We start from the raw sequence: 20986 nt of genomic DNA on the forward strand, positions 1-20986 counted from the left end.
ATGGTTAGGACTCGAGAACTGGCGACAACATATAACCGAAGTTACAGGGATGAGCCCATTTGGGAGAAAAATAAAAATAAAAATGAAAACTCGTTCGGTTCAGATTGCTTCTGAAAGATGATCAAATCCATAAAAAGAAGATTCTTACCAGAAAAGAAAAGGAGGAAAAGTAAACCTGGCCGCAGTACATTGATATTGAACAGTCCATTTGATCAGCCAAAGAGACAACTTCAATAGACTCACTAGATGAACGAGAAAAAAGTTTACCCAGCAATGTCGGCAATAAAAAAGCAATATTCTCTCTCTCTCTCTTACCAAAAAAAAAGGAAAGGAAAAAAAGAAGAAAGAATAATACTTAATACAGGTAGCTTACACAAAAGTATAATTCTCATTTCATACAAAGCCCACTTGACTAACATAATATCACCGAGGTGATAAACACACTAATATGACAAACAAAAAGCCCAACCAAAGAATAATATCTGATCATATAGTTCGTAAGGCAACAAACTCCTGAAGGAGCATCAGGAAGGGTAACATAACATATCTGTTTGTACTATAGATATTAATATACACCAAGGAGCTTGGAGAGAGCTGCCCTCGATGGCCCTTTTCCCCAACAGATATTTTTTTGATCCTTCTTATCCACAAACCAGTACTAATGAAACTAAAAGTTGCACTCTTTAATTCGTCAAAGGCACTCATGAATCTTCATACTGGGGCTTGCTGTTTTCTCAAGACTTGCCAGAAAGGTCAAAATCTCGGTTTAAAGAATTGCAACATGGTAGATACATGCAACAATCAAAATAACATTTTCATATATGGTCTACCCAAAAGGGTTTCCTCCAACAGAACCAAAAGCATTTGTGCTGCTTGGCTGAGAGTATCCTCTGGGAGCTGAATGTTGATCCATGCCTGAAGCGCCAAAAGGAGGTCCAACACTTCCAGGAGCTAAAGCTCCTTGTGATCTGTAATAATGCACATAAGAGACTTATCAAAGCTCTTCCAACTTTTGTTAGGGAATTCATGAGAAGTGTCTAAAATGAGGGAAGCCCTAAGCTTGGAGTGCCATCAGAGACCAACAAGAAGGTGGCTAAGTCTACCTCCCTATGTTTAATTCATGATTGTCTGATCAAACATTTCACCGAGATGGTACGAAACTGGCTTAACTGATAGCTGGTAGTAGTTTTCTGGTGCTAAGAATAATAGCACAATATTCTATAATAAGTTTGTAAAAACTCATCAATCGGTGCCAGAATAACATGGTCAAACAAAAAAAAAAGTTTTGCTTATTTAGACAAACACAGTTGGCATATTTCAGATACTGCTTGGGGCATGACAAAAATATTTTTATCCAATTCATACTAAAAGATTCAAGCATGTTCTAACAATTCAGCCTTCTCTATCAATTATCATTGGGGGGAAATATTTAGAAGAATACCATAAAGGAAAACTTACAATACTGGCATCACGTTATATAGTGCTTGCTGGGCCATGTTACTTGGAACTTGCTGCATCATGTACTGGCCTGAGATTCAAATTTGACATTATCAACATTGGAGGGTCAGGATATCAAAGACAGATAAGGAAATACTGTAAAGTAAACATACTTGGAGGCATAGCTGATGGATAAGATAGCTGGTGGAACAATTGCTGTGGAGGCACAAATTGTGGAGAAGAAACTCCAAAGCTGGAGCTGTGCATTAAAGTTGGTTGCCTGCTCATGTTTGATGATGCCCCTTGCAGAGATGCCATGTTCGAAAACTACATTGTCATGAGAAAGGAACAATATAATATCACCTATGTAAAAAGATAATAGCGTAGAATCAATATTCCTTGTAGGTAGTAACACGAAAAACTTATTTTCCTCTGGGAGAGAATGTTCAAAAGGTAACTAAAGAGTCAGCAGATAGAAAATTGCAGCACAAAAATAGCCTAAAAGTTCGCCATGTTGTTCTTTTATGAAGCAAGATAAGAAATTATTGTTAAATTCGCAGCCAAAGCAAAATTAGATGACAAAAACTATCCATGAATGACATCAAGACTGTTCACAGTTAAGAGTAAAGGTATTAGACCTCCCTCGTTGCAGATTAAGGTCATGACTTGCCAAATTCTCAGCCAAAGCAGACAACAGAAACTTGACAGGAATGACAATAAAGCCGGCCGACGGTTAGAGTAATCTACCTCCCAGGTTGCAGCATAACTTCCCGCAACTCAGGAGTGACTCCTCCAAAGTCCTCTGGGAAGCGAGATAGTTCACTTGAGAGAGATAAGTAGCTTTTGATTTAGCAATTTCTTCCGCTCTAGGCACAACTAAGCCAAATAACCAAATGAAACTTAACGCCCATGGCAAATAAAATCTCTCTAAGAGATTCTACTTGATATAATCAGGAAATATACAAACATAATCCAATAAAGAGTACACCATTTCACGCCCTGTGTTTCTACCTGTCTATACCTCAACAATTCTAGCCACTAACAATCTTAAGTAACCATATTACTTATATCATCAACCTCTTCCATCTTTGACATTCCACTTGTTTTCTTTTTAACATCAGTATATTGATAGTCACTTGCTATGTCCTTCGCAATACTTCAGAGTCATTGCTAAATCAGACGGTAAATCTTGCTATCTTGATGACTGCAAGATGTAGTTGCACTCATTTACTTAGTATTCTGAATCATACAACTTCTTAATTCTATTTTGAGAATTCAAGAGCAATCTCCTCAAATGTGGGCCCACACTATACCGGTGTTCAGAAAACAAACAAAGCAATTATAAAAGCAAAATGGCACAAGGTCAACTGTTTGCTCATGGAAGTATTTTCTTACTCACATAGCTATGATTATTTACCAAAAATTCCAGATAACTTCTGTAACAACCATAGGAGCATGCATACCGTGGGAGCCTGAATTACAGCTGGCTCATTTGCAAGATCAAATGGGTTAACGGACTGTGAAGGCTGAGGCATTGCTGGCATTGCCTGGAAGGGAGAAGTCAGAGAAAATCAGGTTCAGAAGTACCTAGCTGAAAATTACCATATCCTTACAAAGGAAATATGTAAACAAACAGATAAAACATACCATGCCTACAGGATATTGCATGGTATATCCAAGCTGTGGACCTCTTTGCCAGCCTGCTATTGATACAGCTGTTGATGGATAGAACGAAGTGAAAATATCCTGCAGTAATTCCATATTAATCATAAGTTCATAATATTCCTTCAAACCTTTTCCCAACAATATGATATGGTTAGAGGACAACTTGAATAAGGGATGCCTTTTGACAAATTTATATAACCAGTTGTCAATGACTCAACATAATACTACTTCTAGAGATTGGTGTCAAATTCCCAGCCAAATCATAACAAAAAATAGAGGGACAGACTGATAAAGCTATACTGCCGATCATCAGTTAGAGTAATTTACTTTCTTGATTTTGAGGCTCAAGCTGAGCAAAACCTCCAGAAAATCCTCTAGACATGGGAATAATCTAGAGAATGAGAAGATGATTATATCATCAAATATGAGTCCATAACTAGATGCGTCAGTGTCTACCTGTGGGAGTTCTTTCCTTCCAGTAGAGTTACTCGCCATAGCCGTTGGTTGTGCTGAAACCCCATTGCTAGTTTCTTGAGGAACTTTTGTAGCTATGTGAGATTGATGTTCAGCTAGAGCACTAACAGGGGTGGCCATAGATCCTTGAATACTCTAAAAAGGAGAGTGTAATATGTTAAAAACAACCTTTTTCTTAAATCAGTGACAAACAGAAAGTTGCTGACCTGGTTGTTTGGAACTTCAATAGGAACATTATACAATGAATTTGGAGACTGGTTATTCACAGAAGGAAAAAGTGAAGACAGTGGCTGCTGCATCATCGGCAACTGCCCTCCATCAACAGATTTCTTCATGGAATCAACAGCAGTTGCAGGCAAAGTCGTACCATGGCCTGCAGATGCAGATCCAGGAATGGCTAGTTGGGCAAGTGCAGATTCCAGAGAGTCCACACTAGTAACTTGAGGCTCTTTCTGCTGGCTGAAAGCATCAAAAGATGCCCAATTGCCACTATCAGCTGACGGAGAGTTAGTTTTCTGAGAAACATGTGGTGGTGGTGCAGCAGCAGGGGGGTCAGGCTCTGCACTAAAGTCAATCAAACTTACTGGTGTTACCTCCTTTGACTGGGTTGAGTTCCCATCTCTGGATACCATGCTATTTGAAGATGACATAGTCTGCAATTCATAAAAAAGTAAGTATCACTCTGAATCAGGGACTTGAGTAAGAAGAACACTACAAATTGAAACATCTCTATGAAGTCAAAGGAGAAAGGATTTGAAGCATTCTAAGTTCCTAACAGGTTCATTAGTCATTCTGTAGCACAGCAAATGGAAAACTGGATAAAGTATTACAGAAAGACTGGCAGAACCATGAATATTCGTATAGGCTGAGAAACAGCCTTCATAGTGAGCATTTCACTAGTGTGCATAAGTCAGCGAGCACTGTGAACAAGGCAATTGGTTGAAAGATGCAGAACCATTAGGATGGTTTTTTTTTAACACAAAAAAAATGCAGAATGTTTTAATTGACTTTGTATAACAAACATGGAAGAGCCCCATTAAGATAAGTACATGTATTAGACTCAAATTACAAAGAAATGGGATAAAATAACTAATAGAAATACCTGTCATTATGGAATTGCTCTTCGTTGTTTTATTCTTATCAAAAAGATCTCTGTAGTTTATTCTACTATAATATCAGTCCTTGTGGTGGCAACCTTTCTTAACAACTCCCTATAATTTTAAGCCATAGAGAGTGATCTTTGTGGTGAAATAAAACCACATGAAGTAATTCTCAAATGTTGCAAACAGAAGAAGGTCTATTATTAAATGAAATCAGCACGATCAATTTCATAAAGTTACAATCTATTCTATGACCAGTAGAATTCAGATCAAGAAAAATGATAAACTATACAGGATGACAGAATTAATGCAAATACTGCATCGGATTTGCATGCACGAGTTTAAAAGAGAAGATGGAATGAAGACAACGCCACAAATCAACTAAAGGAAATTCCAATGAGTAATGAACTAATGCACCAAAATAACTCTATAAAATACTAAAAATTCCACCTGTGCTTTTGTTATATTATCATCGACTCGGGCTTCCTTTGGTTGGGGGGCTTCCTTTGATTTGGGGGGTTCGCCAACCTGAAGTGGAGGTGCATCATCACCCAGTATATCCCTTATAGGTCGTACTGCAGGGGGACTTGGCCGGTCAGCATCTTTTTGAAAATTTGGTGACCCACCCTCTGGCTTCTTTGGGTATCTTTGGTCTTCAAGTTTCTGATTTGGGTTCATATGTCCAAATTTATCTCGACGCCTGTCATCTACTACCTCAAAGCGACGAGGACTTCTCCTGTAATCACCTTGATCATATCCAGGACTTTTTTCCCCATATGCATATCTGAAATTTTTCTCATCATTCTGTCCACCATAACTAGTACGTCCACCATAACTGTCATATGGTGGACTTCTCAAACCACCCTGATATGGTTCTGACCTTCTATTTTCACTATACTCTTCTCTATCACCCTGTTAAGTAATGTACATGGATACTTAGTCATATGGCAAAAGAGCAAGAAGATAGTAGAAACTTCACAATTTTCCACATTATAAGTGAAACTTGACAGGCAAATGTTATTATAGCTATTAGCATTTATATATCACCTTTGTCCTTGGAGGTTTGTCGACATTCTTTTCCCCAGTATATCTTCGGTCCACATAAACATGCCTAATGAAGTCCCTCAGTCTGTCATTGTTACTGAAACCAATAGAATAGGATATATTACGATTCTAGAGAATACAAAGAAGACCAAGACAGAGAAACAGCAGTAACCTGCTGTCAGGAAATGAATGACGTTGTGAATCCCAATCCTTAAAGTAGATTTCCCTGGCACGCTGTCAGTAGTGCCGATAAGTAAAATTATTCTGTTAGGGAGCAGTATAAGATAAAACAACATTTAAAAAGAAAAGCCAAGAGTACCTCATTTCCCCCTTCTTGAAGGGAACTAACTTCTTGAGAAGTAAATTTAGCCATTGACACTGATTTTACACGATGAGTGAACTCACGACTGAAATGAACAATTTCAAGTCGTCAAAGAGGAAAAATATGTAAGATTATCTACTCATATACATACATATCTTCATCATCATATTATGCTCGAAATATATCAAATATCTGTAAGAATTATTAATTCATCTACATATATTCTTCATCATACTATGCCCGAATATACCCGGAGTACTTGGACACAAACCTGACAAGCCTATTAATTTACTGAAAAATAAAATTACAATAACAACTGTAATTATAGACCAAATAAACTCTTACTGTGCTCCACTGCAGTTGGTACAAATGAAGGTCCAGAAATTTGTGCAGACATACTGTGGCCCCTGTTCAAGTTAGTATGTCAGCAATCTGATATTTAGATACCATGCATCTTGAACAAGTTTATTTTTTAAAGTTAGCATGTTGGCATTCTTGATTCTTTTTATTATTATTTTTCCGCTTGAAACCGAACAAAGCCACCGTATTCAGGAGAAACCCTTTAACCAGTCAAAACCAGCATAACATCTCTTTACTTATGAAATAGTTCGTCGCAACAATTTCCTATTTGTGCCTTCAGCGACATCGCGTAGCTCTTTTCATGAGATGAGATAATTAAACATACAGCGATCATGCCGCATTACAGAAAGATATTTACCAGGTTATTGCAATTGATGCATCTCTTATTCGCTGGAAGCTTCAAAAGTCCTCGGATAATCTTCTCGTTCTTCTCGTCCTCTTTCATCCGATTCGCCATTTTCTCTTCAGAGTTATTCTCTTCCTCTTTTGATTCTAGCAATTGCCAACCAAATCTAAATAAGAACAACAGGAAAACAAAATTTATGTTCACAGTCAGCTAAGTCACAAAAAATTGTAGGTAAGATCCATTCCAAGTAAGAATAGAAGTAACACTTAGAGAATTCATAGAAGAATCGCTCAGATCTGTAATCAATCTAATCCTATAGTTAAATTCAAAGCAAATTAAGACCAAAGCAAAGGAGAGATGCATACCTACTTCGATCTGAACCGAAGAATTCGACAAAAGGATAATCTAGGAATTCGACAATGGGAAAAGAGATCTAAAAGCCGATTCCATTTGTGCAGCAAATGAGATCGTAGATTTCTTTTCCTTTGGGAAGCTTCCCACCTTTTCTTATTCCCCTCGATCCTGCAAGGTGGAGGAGACGAGGGAGAGGGTGGAGGGAGAGGAAAAGCTTAGAGGTTCTTCCCGCAATTACATCAAACGTCGCAACTTAAGCCGGTGGACGACGGCTTGTTGCCGGTCTACGGGTAGTCTGATGCTCTAATGCTGTGTGTGACCCGACCGCCCAATTTCTAGAAGGATCAAATCACCGGTTTTTTTTTTTTTAATTAACGAATAAGATATTAACAAAGCTGGAATTTATCTGGGGCAGAAGGTTATCCTTCTTTTCTTTTTTCTTTTTCTTTTTTAATCTTTAGGCGGATGCACGACAACACACGATAAGGAATTCATGAACGTTGGATAAATATGAATCTTATCGACTGGAATTATTCTCGATTTCCAACATATGAATCTTATGGGAATTATTCTAGATAGAGTCGGAAATTATAAGATTCTTTCACTTTTGGAAGTGGTATAAGTAAAATATAAATTTGCAACGGCTACATGCCTACAGACATGTCAAATTGTCAAGTGGAAAGGGTAAGCAATAGCAATCATGTCGATGCATGTAAGCCTTGTCTATTGTCTGGTTATATGTATATAGATAAGCAAGTTTTGTACAATAAAATATTACTTGTTATATGACGTGAGTTATGCCACTGGCATGCATAGCCTGTAAAACATGTTTATGCCTCTGGCATGCATAACCAAAGAAAAAATGAGATCCAATATGGTGCCGGTTAATTCACCCACTAAAAGTTTGAAATATTAGAAAAAGATACTTTTTATATTTTAAAAAGTATACTTAATTTAAATGAAGAGATTGGAGTTTTATATTTTAAATAACATATTGTCGGATAGGATTCGAAGCTAGAACTTTTGTTCTATTGACTCAAATATTACTCTAAAAATATTAAACTTTTAGAATAATTAAAATGTTAAAAATACATACTAAATAGCATATCTAGCAAGATAATAGACATCGGTAGAATTGTTGAGACACTTTAACCACATTTAGACAGTCATTGGAAAGCCACTTGGAAGCGGGTCCCTCCACCTTTGAAAGTGTCATGGAGTACAGCACTAGCTTCCCCAAAATGGGGCTGCTATAGTGGTTTGGACAAAGGGCCCTACGTACCCAACTTAAACTAAGAAGGGACGTCGCCTCGGGCAGCATCAATCCAACTCCTCCATCGCCGCACCATGCCACCCAACAGTCAGCATCATCCCCATCACGTAAACGTTCCAGGCTATAGAACCATGCAGTGCGGTGGAAGTAGCAGTCGAGAGAAATCTTGCTGCATTGGCCACCACTTCAAGAGGATTCATCTCCACGTTCTTAAAGACTTCTTTAGTACTACTCCTGGATTTCCAAATACTCCATAATACACCAAAATTAAAGATAGAAGCCAAATTACCCGCTGTCAGAGGATAGCTGAGAGCTAAGAGAGGGGATCCATGAATCCCCAATTGCTCAGGAGCTAGATCAAGTTTTAGAGCAGGCTTACTAGCAAACCACGAAGCCCCTCTAGCCAAGAAAGAGATGCTCAATAGTTTCTCGCTCACATACACAAAAGACATAGGAATAGTCCAGAGGATGCTTCGATGGAAGTTTGCTTTAATAGGATTAGCACCGACCAGCAATACGTCTCCAAAGAATAGTGAGGAATAGCTTATTTACAACTCCATATGAGCTTCAGCAGATCGGAATTAGATTATGACCATAAATCTAACCAAATTAATACCTACTATCTTTTCATAGAATCATAGATTCGTATATATATATATAAATTTTGCCACGTAGAGTAATTACTATATGCTAGTCATGGGCTAGTTAGGAGGCTATAACGGATCGAAGTCACAACCTAGATCTCATGGTCCGGAAAAGTTTGGCTCGAGCCCAGCCCAGTCCATGCTCGCCCACACAATGATCATTTAAACCAAAACGGATTGGACTGGGCCAGAAATTTAATGCTTCTTGTAGTCAGTAGCTCGACGCGGTCCACCCAGCCACCGACCACGTGCTCCCACCAATCCAAGCTCGCTCTTGATCAGTCGACCAATCATATTACGCCACGTAGCAAATATGACGCTGCTCCCTCCTTCCCCCGCCTTCCTCTAAACCCGCGCTTTAACGCGAAGCTCCCATTCTCGAATCCTCGTCCTCCTCCTCTCAAATCTCTGGTAGAAATCTCCGAAGGATCGCGTGAAACCTCACAAAATCGTTTGGAAATCGCCGGATCAAGAGAACTCCGGCGAGGTCCAAAGAGATATGGAGGACCACGTCGATGGCGGAGGAGTGAAGCGCGTCTTGATCCTCGCCTTCTGCGTCGTCGGGATCTGGGCCGCCTATATAACCCAAGGCGTTCTCCAAGAGACCATGTGTGTTTTCTTCGATTTCTCCGCAAATCTTTCTTTATTTTGTTCTGATAGAGATGGAGATTTGATTACTTGTTTATGTGATCAGATCGACGAAGCGATTTGGGGCGGATGGGAGGCGGTTCGATCACTTCCCCTTCTTGAATTTCGCGCAGAGTGTGATTTGCTTCGTCTGGTCGTTCGTGAGTAAGTATTTGTCCTGATTGGGTCTGAATGTGATTTGATGGGTTAAGGTTGATAACATCTATTTTGTGCTCGTGCGATGGATCAGTGATAAAGCTATGGTCGAGTAGTTCGAAAGGGAGTGCTCCTTTGTGGAGTTATTGGAGTCCAAGCATCACTAATACGATTGGTCCTACAATGGGAATGCAAGCTTTGAAGTATATCAGTTATCCAGCACAGGTGCTTCCTTTTATGCACATCTTCATGTTTCATTCTGTTAGCATTTCCGACTCGGGATAATTTAGGTGTTTTTAGTAAATTTAAGTTATATATTATTGTATACTTTCATCTGATGGTTGTTTAATATCAGTATGCTATGTACTGCCCGAAAATAAATGTTATAATTATTACATCTATGAGAGTTCCAAACAGGGGAAAATCTCTCTATGTCTTCCATGTTAATATATTACATATTTGACTACATTTATTGGGGATAGAATCAGTCGATTTCGTTGCATAATATTGTTGTAAAATAATATTTGTCTAAGATTACCAGCTAATACCATTTGCTATAACTTTCAACAAAAGCTGAAATAGAAAGAGGACTTACGTTTTTGTTTATAATATGCCTGTTCAGGTCTTGGCGAAATCCTCAAAGATGATACCTGGTGAGTTAATTATACTATTTCTCTGTTATATAGCTCTCTATTTTTTTTTCTTTCCTTTGCCTGAATGTGCATGTCTCAGGTGGAGAAGGCACAGCCACTGTTTTGCTAGATAATTGTGCTTTGCTAGTATGCTTGTTACCATGCGTGTATTCAACACTATTTAGTGTTGCATATCTTGTATTCCTAGATGTGAATTGCTTTGCTATTACCTACCCTGATTGCAGCATTGTTAAATGTTACATCCTCTGCACATCATTGAGTAATGAAAGAAATAGCAAGCTTTAGTTCTTCAGTAAAACTCTCAAGAAAACAACTTCAGTTTATCCTTTAAAATAAATGTTGATGCATGTCAGCTCCCTGGAGGTTGATATCTGTCTTTGTAACCCATAAATGTACTGTTCACAAAGAAAGAAAGAAAATAAAGTCAAATGGAAATGATTGTACAGAGAAGATATTTTTCAATGGAGTTATATCTTCTTGTTACCGTGTAAAATGAAGAAATTGGATCTGTTGCATTAAATTGCAATATGATGTGCCTTTCACAATTGTTAAACTGGTATGCTAATAGTGTACACACAAACACGTGTTGCTTTACAAACCTGAAGTATAAGACAGATATATTTTAGTAGCCTTATCAAGTCTGAAATATTTATAGCTATTGCAGCTTGATCAGTTTTTTCCGCAAAGCTTATTGCAATAAGAAGCTATTTTTTGACTGTCTTGGCTAACCATTACGTATTCATGCCTAACCACAGTGATGTTGATGGGGACCATCATGTATGGTGTCAAATACACAATTCCTGATTACATAAGCACTTTCCTTGTTGCCGGAGGGGTATCAGCGTTTGCACTTCAGAAGGTTAGTAGTTATTCTTTGTATACATCTATAATGGTGAGATACCAAGGATTCATATACTGTAGATGCACAGTAGATATCATTTGATCATCTCTACCATTGAAGCACAAGTAGGATAAAATATCAGTGCAATCTATTGTTACCTTGTTGGTGAGCTTCAGTGAATTCTTTCCTGTGTTTTTGGTTTGACTAGACCAACAAAAACTAACCAGAAAATCTTACAGCATCTGTTGCAACTCTCTAGTTTACTGCTACTGATCTGGATTCTGTAATCTTATTTATCATATGATTGCCTCATCATTTTTTCAGACTAGCTCGAGGACCATGAGCAAGCTTGCTAACCCAAATGCTCCTCTTGGGTATGGACTATGCTTTCTAAATTTAGCCTTTGATGGTTACACAAATGCCACTCAGGATTCCATAAAAGCGAGGTAACATACTTAGAATTGATTAGTGTTAGAAAGTTATCTGAACAAAGTTGAAAATTTTCTGTCTAAAGATGGAATCTACTACTTCTTGCAGGTACCCGAATACTAATCCTTGGGATATTATGCTTGGCATGAATCTATGGGTTAGCATATATAGCGGTTTATACATATTTGTCGGACCGTTGGTACCTAATTGGTCATATGGAAATGGTTATGAGGCAGTGAGGTTTTGCCAAGAACACCCAGAGGCAGCATGGGATATCATCCTCTACTGCCTTTGTGGAGCAGTGGGACAAAACTTCATCTTCCTGACCATAAGCCGCTTTGGCTCCCTCACCAACACGACCATCACTACTACCCGCAAGTTTATGAGCATCGTTGTGTCCTCTGTTGTGAGTGGCAATCCCCTGTCACCAAAACAATGGGGAAGTGTAGCGATGGTGTTCTCAGGGCTTTCCCTTCAAATTTTCCTCAAATGGCAGAAGCTCCAGAAATTGAAGAAGAAGAAGAAGAAGGGTGTATGAGGAGTGGCCTATTCTTAGTTCTCTTTCCTGCATTCTTCTTTCCATTGTAGCGGGGTACAGAAGAAGCATTTGTGGCCCCTTTGATTTAGGTAGATTTACATGGTAAGAGTAACCGGAATGTCTCGCTGTTATTACCTACAAAGGTAATTTCCCTCAAAAGAAAAAAAAAAGTTAATTCTTTATCGACGACACAAGCTACATTAGGATAAGGTGTGCTACTCTCGGGGACTGTTTAAATTCGACTGCTTGCTGGTATCTCTTTTCCTGTGGCCGCCATTACAATAATCCAACAATTATTCAATTACTAGTTGTAATTTTATTGCAGAAAAAAACAGAAAGGTGTTGTCAATATGTCATATAATGATATCGAGCAACGACATGGTGACAGAAAAAACATAATCATCTTTGCCTAATAACACGTTCCGGGAACGCCCTCAGATTGCGATCTGACGACCCACCTTGGCTGACGATCTCCAGAATTCTATCACGCCACATCTTTGCCCTCCTCCTTATCTCAACCGCTCTCTCCCCTTCACCCAGCACCAAATCCAAGCACCTTATCAACTCCTCCCGTTTCACAACCCCATCCTTATCAATCCCCGACCTCGTCCCCGCTCCCCACTCCTCCTCCACCAGCCTGGCGTTCATCTTCTGGTCCGATATCCTCGGGGCCCCCACCATCGGGACCCCACTCGCCAAGCTCTCCAGCACCGAGTTCCACCCGCAGTGACTCACGAAGCAACCCACCGATGGATGCGACAACACCTTGACCTGATCACACCACTCCACTACCATCCCCTTCATATTACTCCCTGGATTTTCCAATTCTACCCCTTCGATTCTGTCATCCTTCCTCACCACCCACAGGTACGGCCTCCCGCTCTCCTCTAAACCAACTCGTAGCTCTTCCATCTGTGCTCTCTCCGATCTAGACAGGCTTCCGAAAGACACGTACACCACCGATCCCTCGGGATTTGCGTCCAGCCATTGCAGGTACTCCTTCTCGTCGGGTTTGAAGAGTCCTCCGCCGTCGGAAGTCGATCCGAGGGGCATCACTGGGCCTACGGCCACCAGGTCTAGCTCCTTAATGGCCGCGAACACGTTGGGCTCCAATGCGTCCGCGGTGTTGACCAGCACGATCGGTTTATCTTTATCCAGAGACGAGAATAAGTCGCGGAAAGCGGCGAATACGCAGTGAAAGTGATCGGACTCGTCGCTGGAGATCACGAGGAAGGAGGGGAGGTCTTGGATTAGGAGGGGCGGAAGCCCCGGGAACTTGACCGGGAATAATGGGTCGTCGCGGTGGGATAAGACGAGCTCATCGTAGCCGTGGAAATAGTAGTAGTAGATGGCGAAGACGGACGCGGGCTGTATCCAGTAGTGGGTGGACGGGATCCCGTGCTCGCGTGCCACCTCGGCGGCCCAGGGTACGAGGAGGGTGTAGATGATGCAGGTCACCGGGCGGCCCTGGGCGGTGAGGTTACTGACGACTTGGGAGAGGGTGCGAGAACCGATCTCTTTGAGTTGGGACATGTACTTGCTGTACCCGGAAAGCTCCCCGGTGAAGCCACCGGTGTCGTCGCAGCCGTCGGAGAAGGGGAGGTAGGAGAGCAAGCCGTCGTGGGTTTGACAGGAGGAGGGGAACATGCGGCGGTGAGCGGCGTGGGTCGTGGAGAAGGTGACCGGACCGCCGGTAACCCGTGCGATGCGCTTGGCGAGATGGAGGGCGGGGTTAATGTGGCCTTGGAAGGGATAAGTCACTACCAGGAAGTGCTGTGGTTCCAGCTGCGCCATTTTTATTGGATACCCCCAAAGAGATTGATTGGATGACTGATATGAGGAGCGGAAGTAGGTTTTAATTAAGAACATAAGCTGCTTCAGAGTATGTACTCAATATTTTATATAGTGAATTTATTACTGTCTCATAGTTTTTTCTCTAATTGAAGAATCTTTTTTGTGTATATTTTTGTCAGTAAGTTTCATTTCATGTCATAGTTTTACTCACTTTTGGTGTCTGACAAGATAAATTAAACTGATGCTAAATTATACGTAACAAGTGACATCAGACTTGAAGTTACAGGAATCCCAATAAGTAAATCAGTTCAGAGGAAATTTAGATGCGTGATGCGTCCGTCTGTCCGTCACCATGTGTGGAGTTCGGTTTTGGCTAGAAATGTTTGCATGACAAGGATTTCTACCGCAAGTTGTAGGACCTCCTTTAGACATTTGTGCTGTGGATTGGTTGTTCGTCTCAGAAGGGTGTCCACACGTAATTATTTCTATTGCGAAATAGGCGGAAAGAGACAACTTACTTAATTGACATCTAAGCATTGAGTAATGGGGCCATACATAAGAAACAGACGATAGCAGCACAACTTTTGTTTAGGTGTTCAGTAGTACGCTCTCTGGTTGAAGCGATTCGGACGTGGATGATATATGGTCCACTTGAATAAGTAGATGCGATTATAATTACATATGCCACCTACTTAATTGCGAGGCAGCTGCCTCATCCTAATACATCAACTATCCTAGATCTCTTTATGTCCAAATTTCCACTCGTTGCTATGTTTGGCATCACGAATGGAGATCCTGACCACCCATATATAGGATTAAGGAGATTGTAGATAAAGCACTGTGAGAAAAAAAATATATATTTTGATATAGAGCGATACCTCATCATATAAATACATTTATGTAAAAGCAAAAATAAAAAATAAAAAAAATAGAGAGGTTAAGAAAGAAGAAATAGTTTGCATTATGAGATGAGCCTAATATTCAACAAGTGCAGTTATATAGTGAGAATTACCCATGCATGCAGATGGATGTAAATTAATCACCTAAAATCAAACAATGCATATGGAGGTAAATTGGGCTTTAGTTACGTTAGCTGAGGCCCAAGATAGCCCAACTTCTTAATTAAATCGCTCTCAAATCCATAAATTATGGGATTATGATGCGTGGCATCCTCTAAATAATCTCAGCATAGCTGAAAATTTTCTTCTCCATTCACGAACGGTAGGTCAACGGTTAACGGCCATAATCTTGGCCCAGAAAATCTCACGTCACTTGGAAGTTTAGTTGTGATTCTTCACGTACAGATTACCTACCGACTGCGATGGTTGCTGAAAGAAAAGTAAGAGGCAGTTATGCTCATTAATGAGTCCCCAAAATTAACTTATGCAGACGGAAACGTGCGCCACGATTCGCCAAAAGAGCGTTCCGTTTAGTGGTTTAGATGAGATGGTTAGTGAAGTTAACAAAGCTGTGTTTGTGTTTCCCCGTTGTCCATCTCGTGCGGGTCACGTGAGACGCAGTGGACTTTTTCGAGACAAATATTTAAATCTCTAGAACCGAGTCCAAAGTCACCAAATCGCGTACCTTCTCTCTCTTACTATATATCCCTTCCAATTCGGCGCGACGAACTCAATTCTAGTCTATTGCGGAGATCTAGATTCCAAAACGCTTTCCCCTCTCTCTCTCTCTCTCTCTCTCTCGGATTCCGAAGTTGTTGGCTTAGCTGCCCATCTCGCCACCGGAATCGCGATCGTAAAGCCATTACGGTCTCTTCTTTATCCCAGGATCCGTTCTCTCTCTCTCTCCCAAAAATGAAACGGTACCAATTAATGCTTGATTCCTTGTTGATCGGTTTTCATTGGTAGCCATCTCAAAACTCGCGGCTGAGAAGATTTTTCGACATTATGGATTTCTTCTTGCAAGATTTTCGATTACTAGAGTAATAGCTGCATGCTGTTGTGTAGTTCGAGAATTTGGAGGACTGAATTCTCGGTGGATCTCTGGATTGTATATTGATGTAAGATTAGATCTCCAAGAACAGTGAAGTAACTAGGTTTTGATCTTTCTCTATGTTTCTTGTTTGCTGTTTTATAATGTGTTGATGCATTTAAGTTGAAGTATACCGAAGAGTGGGTAGAGATGTGCCAAAAAGATTAATTCGTGCCAGTTGTAGTGTGATGATACTGCAGTAAGAATGCACATGGAAAATAGCGATTTGTATGAAAGTGTGGTGAGACAGATTCGAACATCTGGGAACTTAAAATCCAATCTATCGGGGAGTTCTAATGCAAGTAATTCACCTTCGTTCCGGAAGTTGAATCCTAGTAGGACACATCGAAGGGAATCTAAAGGCATAGTAGGCACATTCAAATGGATCCAGAGCAACCGTGTAGTTTTCTGGTTGATTCTTATCACCTTATGGGCCTACATTGGCTTTCTCGTGCAATCACAATGGGCTCACAGTGACCACGGGAAGGCATATTTTGGTGCTTACAAGAGTGAGATTGGTGGTACTAGGATTTGGGAGGAGGATAAGAGAAGAGATGCAGCATCAGGTAGGATAAATGCTACTACCTCTTCTGGCAAGAAACTCGTGGTTGTGGATGGTTCCGATTCGAGGAAGTATGGTGTTCATCTGATGGAGAAAGGGATACGGTTTCAATCTCATCCAACTGCATCGAAGAAAAAAATTAAAGACCCAGAGCATAGATTGTCGAAAAAGGCACCTGTTAAAGCAAGGACTGCTGTTGCAGAAAATACAACTGGTGCAGTGGAAGAAGGGATAATACCAAAAAAGAATACTTCATACGGGTTAATTGTGGGACCATTTGGTAAGGCAGAAGATACCATTCTGGGATGGAATGCTGATAAAAGGAAAGGAACCTGTGATAGAAAAGGTGATTTCGCTCGAATTGTTTGGTCTCGGTCATTTGTGCTGATAATTCATGAGCTCTCAATGACCGGAGCGCCTCTTTCAATGATGGAATTGGCAACAGAGATCTTGAGCTGCGGAGGCAGTGTTTCAGCTGTGGTTCTTATCAGGAAAGGTGGGCTGATGACAGAACTTGAGAAAAGAGGAATCAAAGTGCTCAAGGATAAGGCAGAGCTAAGCTTTAAGACTGCCATGAAAGCTGACCTAGTGATAGCTGGATCAGCTGTTTGTTCGTCCTGGATTGGTGAGTTTTGCTCTGGGTAGTTGGTATCATACCATTTTGGTGAAAATGTGGATGTTTCCCTCTTATTCATGCTTCTATTATTATACTATGTCTCTATATTCATTCTTTTTTTTGTTTCTCAACTTGTTATTATGAACATGCTTTTATGTCTCTTTCCATTAAATACATGAAGTACTGTGCCATCACCTAGTTTCAATTGGTTCTGTTATAAGATACTGGATTATGTTGATCAGTATAACATGCATATATTAAATGCTTATCAAATATCTTGTGCGTCAATATTTTGATAATTTTGAAGATGCATCCATGTCTCTTACAGTAATATGTTGTCAACATGAAGCTCCTTGTTTAGACAATCATTTATCTTTACACTACTATTTTGTTGCAGAGCAATATCTGCTGCATTTCCCTGCTGGATCCGGTAAAATTGTTTGGTGGATCATGGAGAATCGACGGGAATACTTCGACAGATCAAGGCATTTGCTTAACCGTGTGAAGATACTCACTTTCTTGTCTGACTCACAATCCAAGGAATGGCTATCCTGGTGTGAAGAAGAAAAAATTCAATTAAGCTCACAACCAATGCTAGTGCCTCTTTCTGTGAATGATGAATTGGCCTTTGTAGCAGGCATTCCATGTTCCCTTAATACCCTGGAATTCAGTGTTGAGAAGATGGTGGAGAAGAGGAATCTTTTGAGAAATGCAGTCAGGAAGGAGATGGGTTTAGGTGACAATGATGTGCTTATAATGTCTTTAAGTAGCATAACTACTGGAAAAGGCCAGCGACTATTTCTTGAATCAGCTCTTTTGGCGGTTGAGCATAGTTTTCCAATGAAAGATTCTAATCGTACTGGTTTTCTTGAAGAGAACAGTCTGCTCCAGGTTGCTCCTGTAAACCGAACAACCAGAAGCAGTGAGCTAGATGCTGCGGTTTTATCTCAAAAGCCTAACCAGGGTGATGAAATAGGAAATGTTTCCCTCCAAAATAAAAGTAGTAGTGTGATTTCTAATAAGAAGAAGAGAAAACACTCACGGTCAAGAAACTTGCTGTCCGAAAGAAGGGATGGGAAAGAGCAGAATCTTAAAATTCTAATCGGTTCTCTTGGATCCAAGAGCAATAAAGTACTTTACATTAGAGCAATTTTGAAATTTATATCTCAACATTCAGACTTGTCAAAGCTACTTATGTGGACTCCGGCAACTACACATGTTGCCTCACTTTATGCCGCAGCAGATGTTTATGTAATAAATGCCCAGGTAAAGTTGGATTATGCAGTCCTCTTGTACAATTTTATTTGATATCCTTTTCATCCGTAAGTTTATCCAACATTGGAACTCGTATCATCAGGTTTTGCAAAGCTGCACTAATCATTTTTTAACCTTCTCTTAGCAATCTTATACGTTTCATGGTTACACTATTTCTACATTTTTGCCAGTTTTGATAAAATTTTTACATTAGTAGCTTCATATTCAACAGCTTGAAATGTATCAATCTCTGACTGCTAGAGAAAAGGAGTTTCACTTGTTCCATTGCATGATCTTTAGTAACTGCTTTTTAACCTAAAATAAATACACCAACAATCTCTTTGAATACTCTTAATATGATTAGACCTCTTAATTCATATTATATTATTTCCTGATAAATGTTTTTTCTACTATTATTTTATTGAAGCTTTTTGCGTTATCTTGAGTTTCACATCCAATTTTACCATTGCTGAAAATTTTGTTCTGTAAGTTGGCGAACTTTTCGATAGAAGGTTTGGGTCGACCTGCCAGTGATGATACCACTTGATATTGGAAGATCTATCATGTTTGAGGATTGGCGAGACAAGCAATTAGACCATGAGAAGTCTTGAAATTAATAGCAACTAGAACAAGGAGATTCGTTCACTCATCTAGAATATATTCTGGAAGCAAGAATATAAATGACATTAGTGATGCAAAATTATACGATATATAAGTTTATATTGTTGGGATATGCTTTCGCTCTTCATATGGTTCATCATTCACATAAAAGGCTGCCCTTACCATACATACACATGCACTACTTATTATTGCGACTGTTGAACTAATAATTCGTTAGATGCTTTGTTTACTGCACCTTGGATTCACAAGCACTGCGAGCTTATCTTCCAGAAATCAGCTGTAAATTCATGTTTGCGGGGAGAATCAGATGTAGTAACATATGTAAAATTTCCAAGACATTGACACAAGCTGAAGTCATAAGTCACTTAAGGAGATAATGGATGTCCAGTTGCACCTTTATTCTACTTGTCTCAGTAGGATCCAGGAAGTGGTCATGCTCTATTATGTCAAAAGTTATATGGCAGATAGTTACCTTAATAATTTATAAATGTTTATCTTCCTATTTCTAATGGAAAGAAGGGCAAGAATTAAGCTTCATACTTTGTTGAACTATTTGTCTTGTTTGTATATTTTATTTAATGATAAATGACAAATAAGTGATTTATTCATTAGGGTGTTGGAGAAACATTTGGGAGAGTAACAATTGAAGCCATGGCATTTGGCCTGCCGGTATGAACAATCATATATTTCCTCTTTCTGTGACAACATTTTTCCATCTTGAATTTCTATTTGGTTGCTCAATGAACTATGATAGCATTACAATGCACAGCAAACGTAATCCAATAGAATTATAATGCAAAACTATTTGTCTGTTATTATTCGTTCTGTGCAGGTGCTTGGAACAGATGCAGGAGGTACAAAGGAGATTGTCGAGGATAATATAACAGGCCTTCTCCATCCTGTTGGGCGTGAAGGAAAAAAAGACCTTGCACAGAATATTCTCTATCTTCTGACCAATCCATCAGTTAGGAAGAATATGGGAGCAAGGGGAAGGCAGTTGGTACAGGATAAGTACTTGAAGAATCATATGTACAGAAGATTTGCAGAGGTCCTTGTCAAGTGCATGAAAATTAAATAGCAGCCATATTGGTGATTTCAGTTTTCTTTCTTTCCTCCCTTTTTTATTTTGTTTTATTTTATTTTATGTTTATAGGCAATTAGATGTGCTTTTCTATGATGTGGCAAATGAACATTTGAATTGCTCCTCCAAATTTTGACATATCATTTATCATTTCTTAGCAAGTGGAGGATCTAGGCTGATGAGTTGCCTTCTTCATCAGCCAAAGCCATTATACAGAAACAGAGAGCTACAAGTATTTTCTGGACATTATCCATAGAATGCCTTTTAGTGGGAGCCTCCTAATTATTGGATTATATATCTTTGAATATATTTTTTTCTGGAAACAGTCACAATATTATGCAGCTATGGGTTTCAGTCACTTTGGTAACAGTTTTTCCCACTATGCTAATACTACTCGCTTCGAAGTTAAAGTTTTTTCGTCAGGTAGGTCACTACACACTTCTTTATTAGTTTATTTGACATAGTATCTCAGGGGCAGCACCAGGCGGCCTTAGGAATTTGAATGTAAATAATGAATGCAAAATATCAGATCTGCGCTGATAACAAATGGATTGTTTTCAAGAAATATAGGTAGACGAAGGCCAGAAGGCATATTCTCAGGTCATAGCACAAGCAAATACAAAAGCATGAAGCCAGACACTGAAACTTCAGTGTTTACAGATGGCTTACATGCTACCATCTTAAATTAGCATATCCATCAAACATAAATTAGAGAATATAACTGCTAAACAGATCGAGAACATCTCGGGTGAACTGCACTATCATTAGGAAAATTAACAAGACAGTGGGACAAAGAAGGAAAATCT

The 20986-nt window shown here is 39.6% G+C and overlaps 4 protein-coding genes across 6 annotated transcripts; 2 read left to right on the forward strand and 2 right to left on the reverse strand.

The window, feature by feature from the left end:
- Window positions 1-369: 369 nt before the first annotated feature.
- On the reverse strand, window positions 370-7375 carry LOC140768235 (uncharacterized). 3 transcript variants are annotated; one of them, XM_073108438.1, is made up of 14 exons: window positions 7118-7375; window positions 6761-6914; window positions 6388-6449; window positions 6040-6127; window positions 5893-5954; window positions 5724-5817; window positions 5127-5588; window positions 3783-4229; window positions 3559-3711; window positions 3085-3183; window positions 2901-2984; window positions 1611-1764; window positions 1459-1528; window positions 370-968 (listed from the first exon to the last, which is right to left on the reverse strand). In XM_073108438.1, the coding sequence occupies exons 2-14, from the start codon at window positions 6857-6859 to the stop codon at window positions 827-829; spliced, it is 2016 nt and encodes a 671-aa protein (XP_072964539.1). In that variant the 5' UTR covers window positions 6860-6914; window positions 7118-7375; the 3' UTR covers window positions 370-826. The 3 variants fall into 3 exon arrangements, with proteins under 3 accessions (XP_072964539.1, XP_072964540.1, XP_072964538.1); XM_073108439.1 differs by having other exon boundaries at window positions 6761-6894; window positions 7114-7375; XM_073108437.1 differs by having other exon boundaries at window positions 7114-7375.
- A 2007-nt stretch (window positions 7376-9382) lies between these two features.
- On the forward strand, window positions 9383-12447 carry LOC140768292 (UDP-galactose/UDP-glucose transporter 3-like). Its single transcript, XM_073108527.1, has 7 exons — window positions 9383-9628; window positions 9714-9811; window positions 9897-10027; window positions 10425-10455; window positions 11211-11314; window positions 11621-11742; window positions 11834-12447. Exons 1-7 carry the CDS (start codon window positions 9519-9521, stop codon window positions 12261-12263), a joined length of 1026 nt encoding a protein of 341 aa, XP_072964628.1. The 5' UTR covers window positions 9383-9518; the 3' UTR covers window positions 12264-12447.
- A 109-nt stretch (window positions 12448-12556) lies between these two features.
- Window positions 12557-14153, reverse strand: LOC140768291 (UDP-glycosyltransferase 75C1-like). Its single transcript, XM_073108526.1, has one exon. The coding sequence runs from the start codon at window positions 14130-14132 to the stop codon at window positions 12663-12665; it is 1470 nt and encodes a 489-aa protein (XP_072964627.1). The 5' UTR covers window positions 14133-14153; the 3' UTR covers window positions 12557-12662.
- Window positions 14154-15663: 1510 nt separating this feature from the next.
- On the forward strand, window positions 15664-20498 carry LOC140767996 (uncharacterized). Its single transcript, XM_073108065.1, has 4 exons — window positions 15664-17233; window positions 17622-18490; window positions 19712-19768; window positions 19932-20498. The coding sequence occupies exons 1-4, from the start codon at window positions 16252-16254 to the stop codon at window positions 20175-20177; spliced, it is 2154 nt and encodes a 717-aa protein (XP_072964166.1). The 5' UTR covers window positions 15664-16251; the 3' UTR covers window positions 20178-20498.
- The last annotated feature ends 488 nt before the right edge of the window (window positions 20499-20986 follow it).

Source organism: Typha angustifolia, chromosome 10 (genome assembly GCF_048772165.1).
Source record: "Typha angustifolia cultivar Huaian chromosome 10, ASM4877216v1, whole genome shotgun sequence".
NCBI classification, from domain to species: domain Eukaryota; kingdom Viridiplantae; phylum Streptophyta; class Magnoliopsida; order Poales; family Typhaceae; genus Typha; species Typha angustifolia.

Coding starts and splice junctions, on each gene's coding strand:
- LOC140768235 (XM_073108438.1), bottom strand. CDS start 6,859: ATGGCGAATCGGATGAAAGAGGACGAGAAGAACGAGAAGATTATCCGA. Junction 3,712..3,782: donor TTGAAGTTCCAAACAACCAG/GTCAGCAACTTT, acceptor TCTCCTTTTTAG/AGTATTCAAGGATCTATGGC. Junction 1,765..2,900: donor CTGTAATTCAGGCTCCCACG/GTATGCATGCTC, acceptor ATGACAATGTAG/TTTTCGAACATGGCATCTCT.
- LOC140768291 (XM_073108526.1), bottom strand. CDS start 14,132: ATGTTCTTAATTAAAACCTACTTCCGCTCCTCATATCAGTCATCCAAT.
- LOC140768292 (XM_073108527.1), top strand. CDS start 9,519: ATGGAGGACCACGTCGATGGCGGAGGAGTGAAGCGCGTCTTGATCCTC. Junction 10,028..10,424: donor ATATCAGTTATCCAGCACAG/GTGCTTCCTTTT, acceptor ATGCCTGTTCAG/GTCTTGGCGAAATCCTCAAA. Junction 11,315..11,620: donor CAGCGTTTGCACTTCAGAAG/GTTAGTAGTTAT, acceptor TCATTTTTTCAG/ACTAGCTCGAGGACCATGAG.
- LOC140767996 (XM_073108065.1), top strand. CDS start 16,252: ATGCACATGGAAAATAGCGATTTGTATGAAAGTGTGGTGAGACAGATT. Junction 17,234..17,621: donor TGTTTGTTCGTCCTGGATTG/GTGAGTTTTGCT, acceptor ATTTTGTTGCAG/AGCAATATCTGCTGCATTTC. Junction 19,769..19,931: donor CCATGGCATTTGGCCTGCCG/GTATGAACAATC, acceptor CGTTCTGTGCAG/GTGCTTGGAACAGATGCAGG.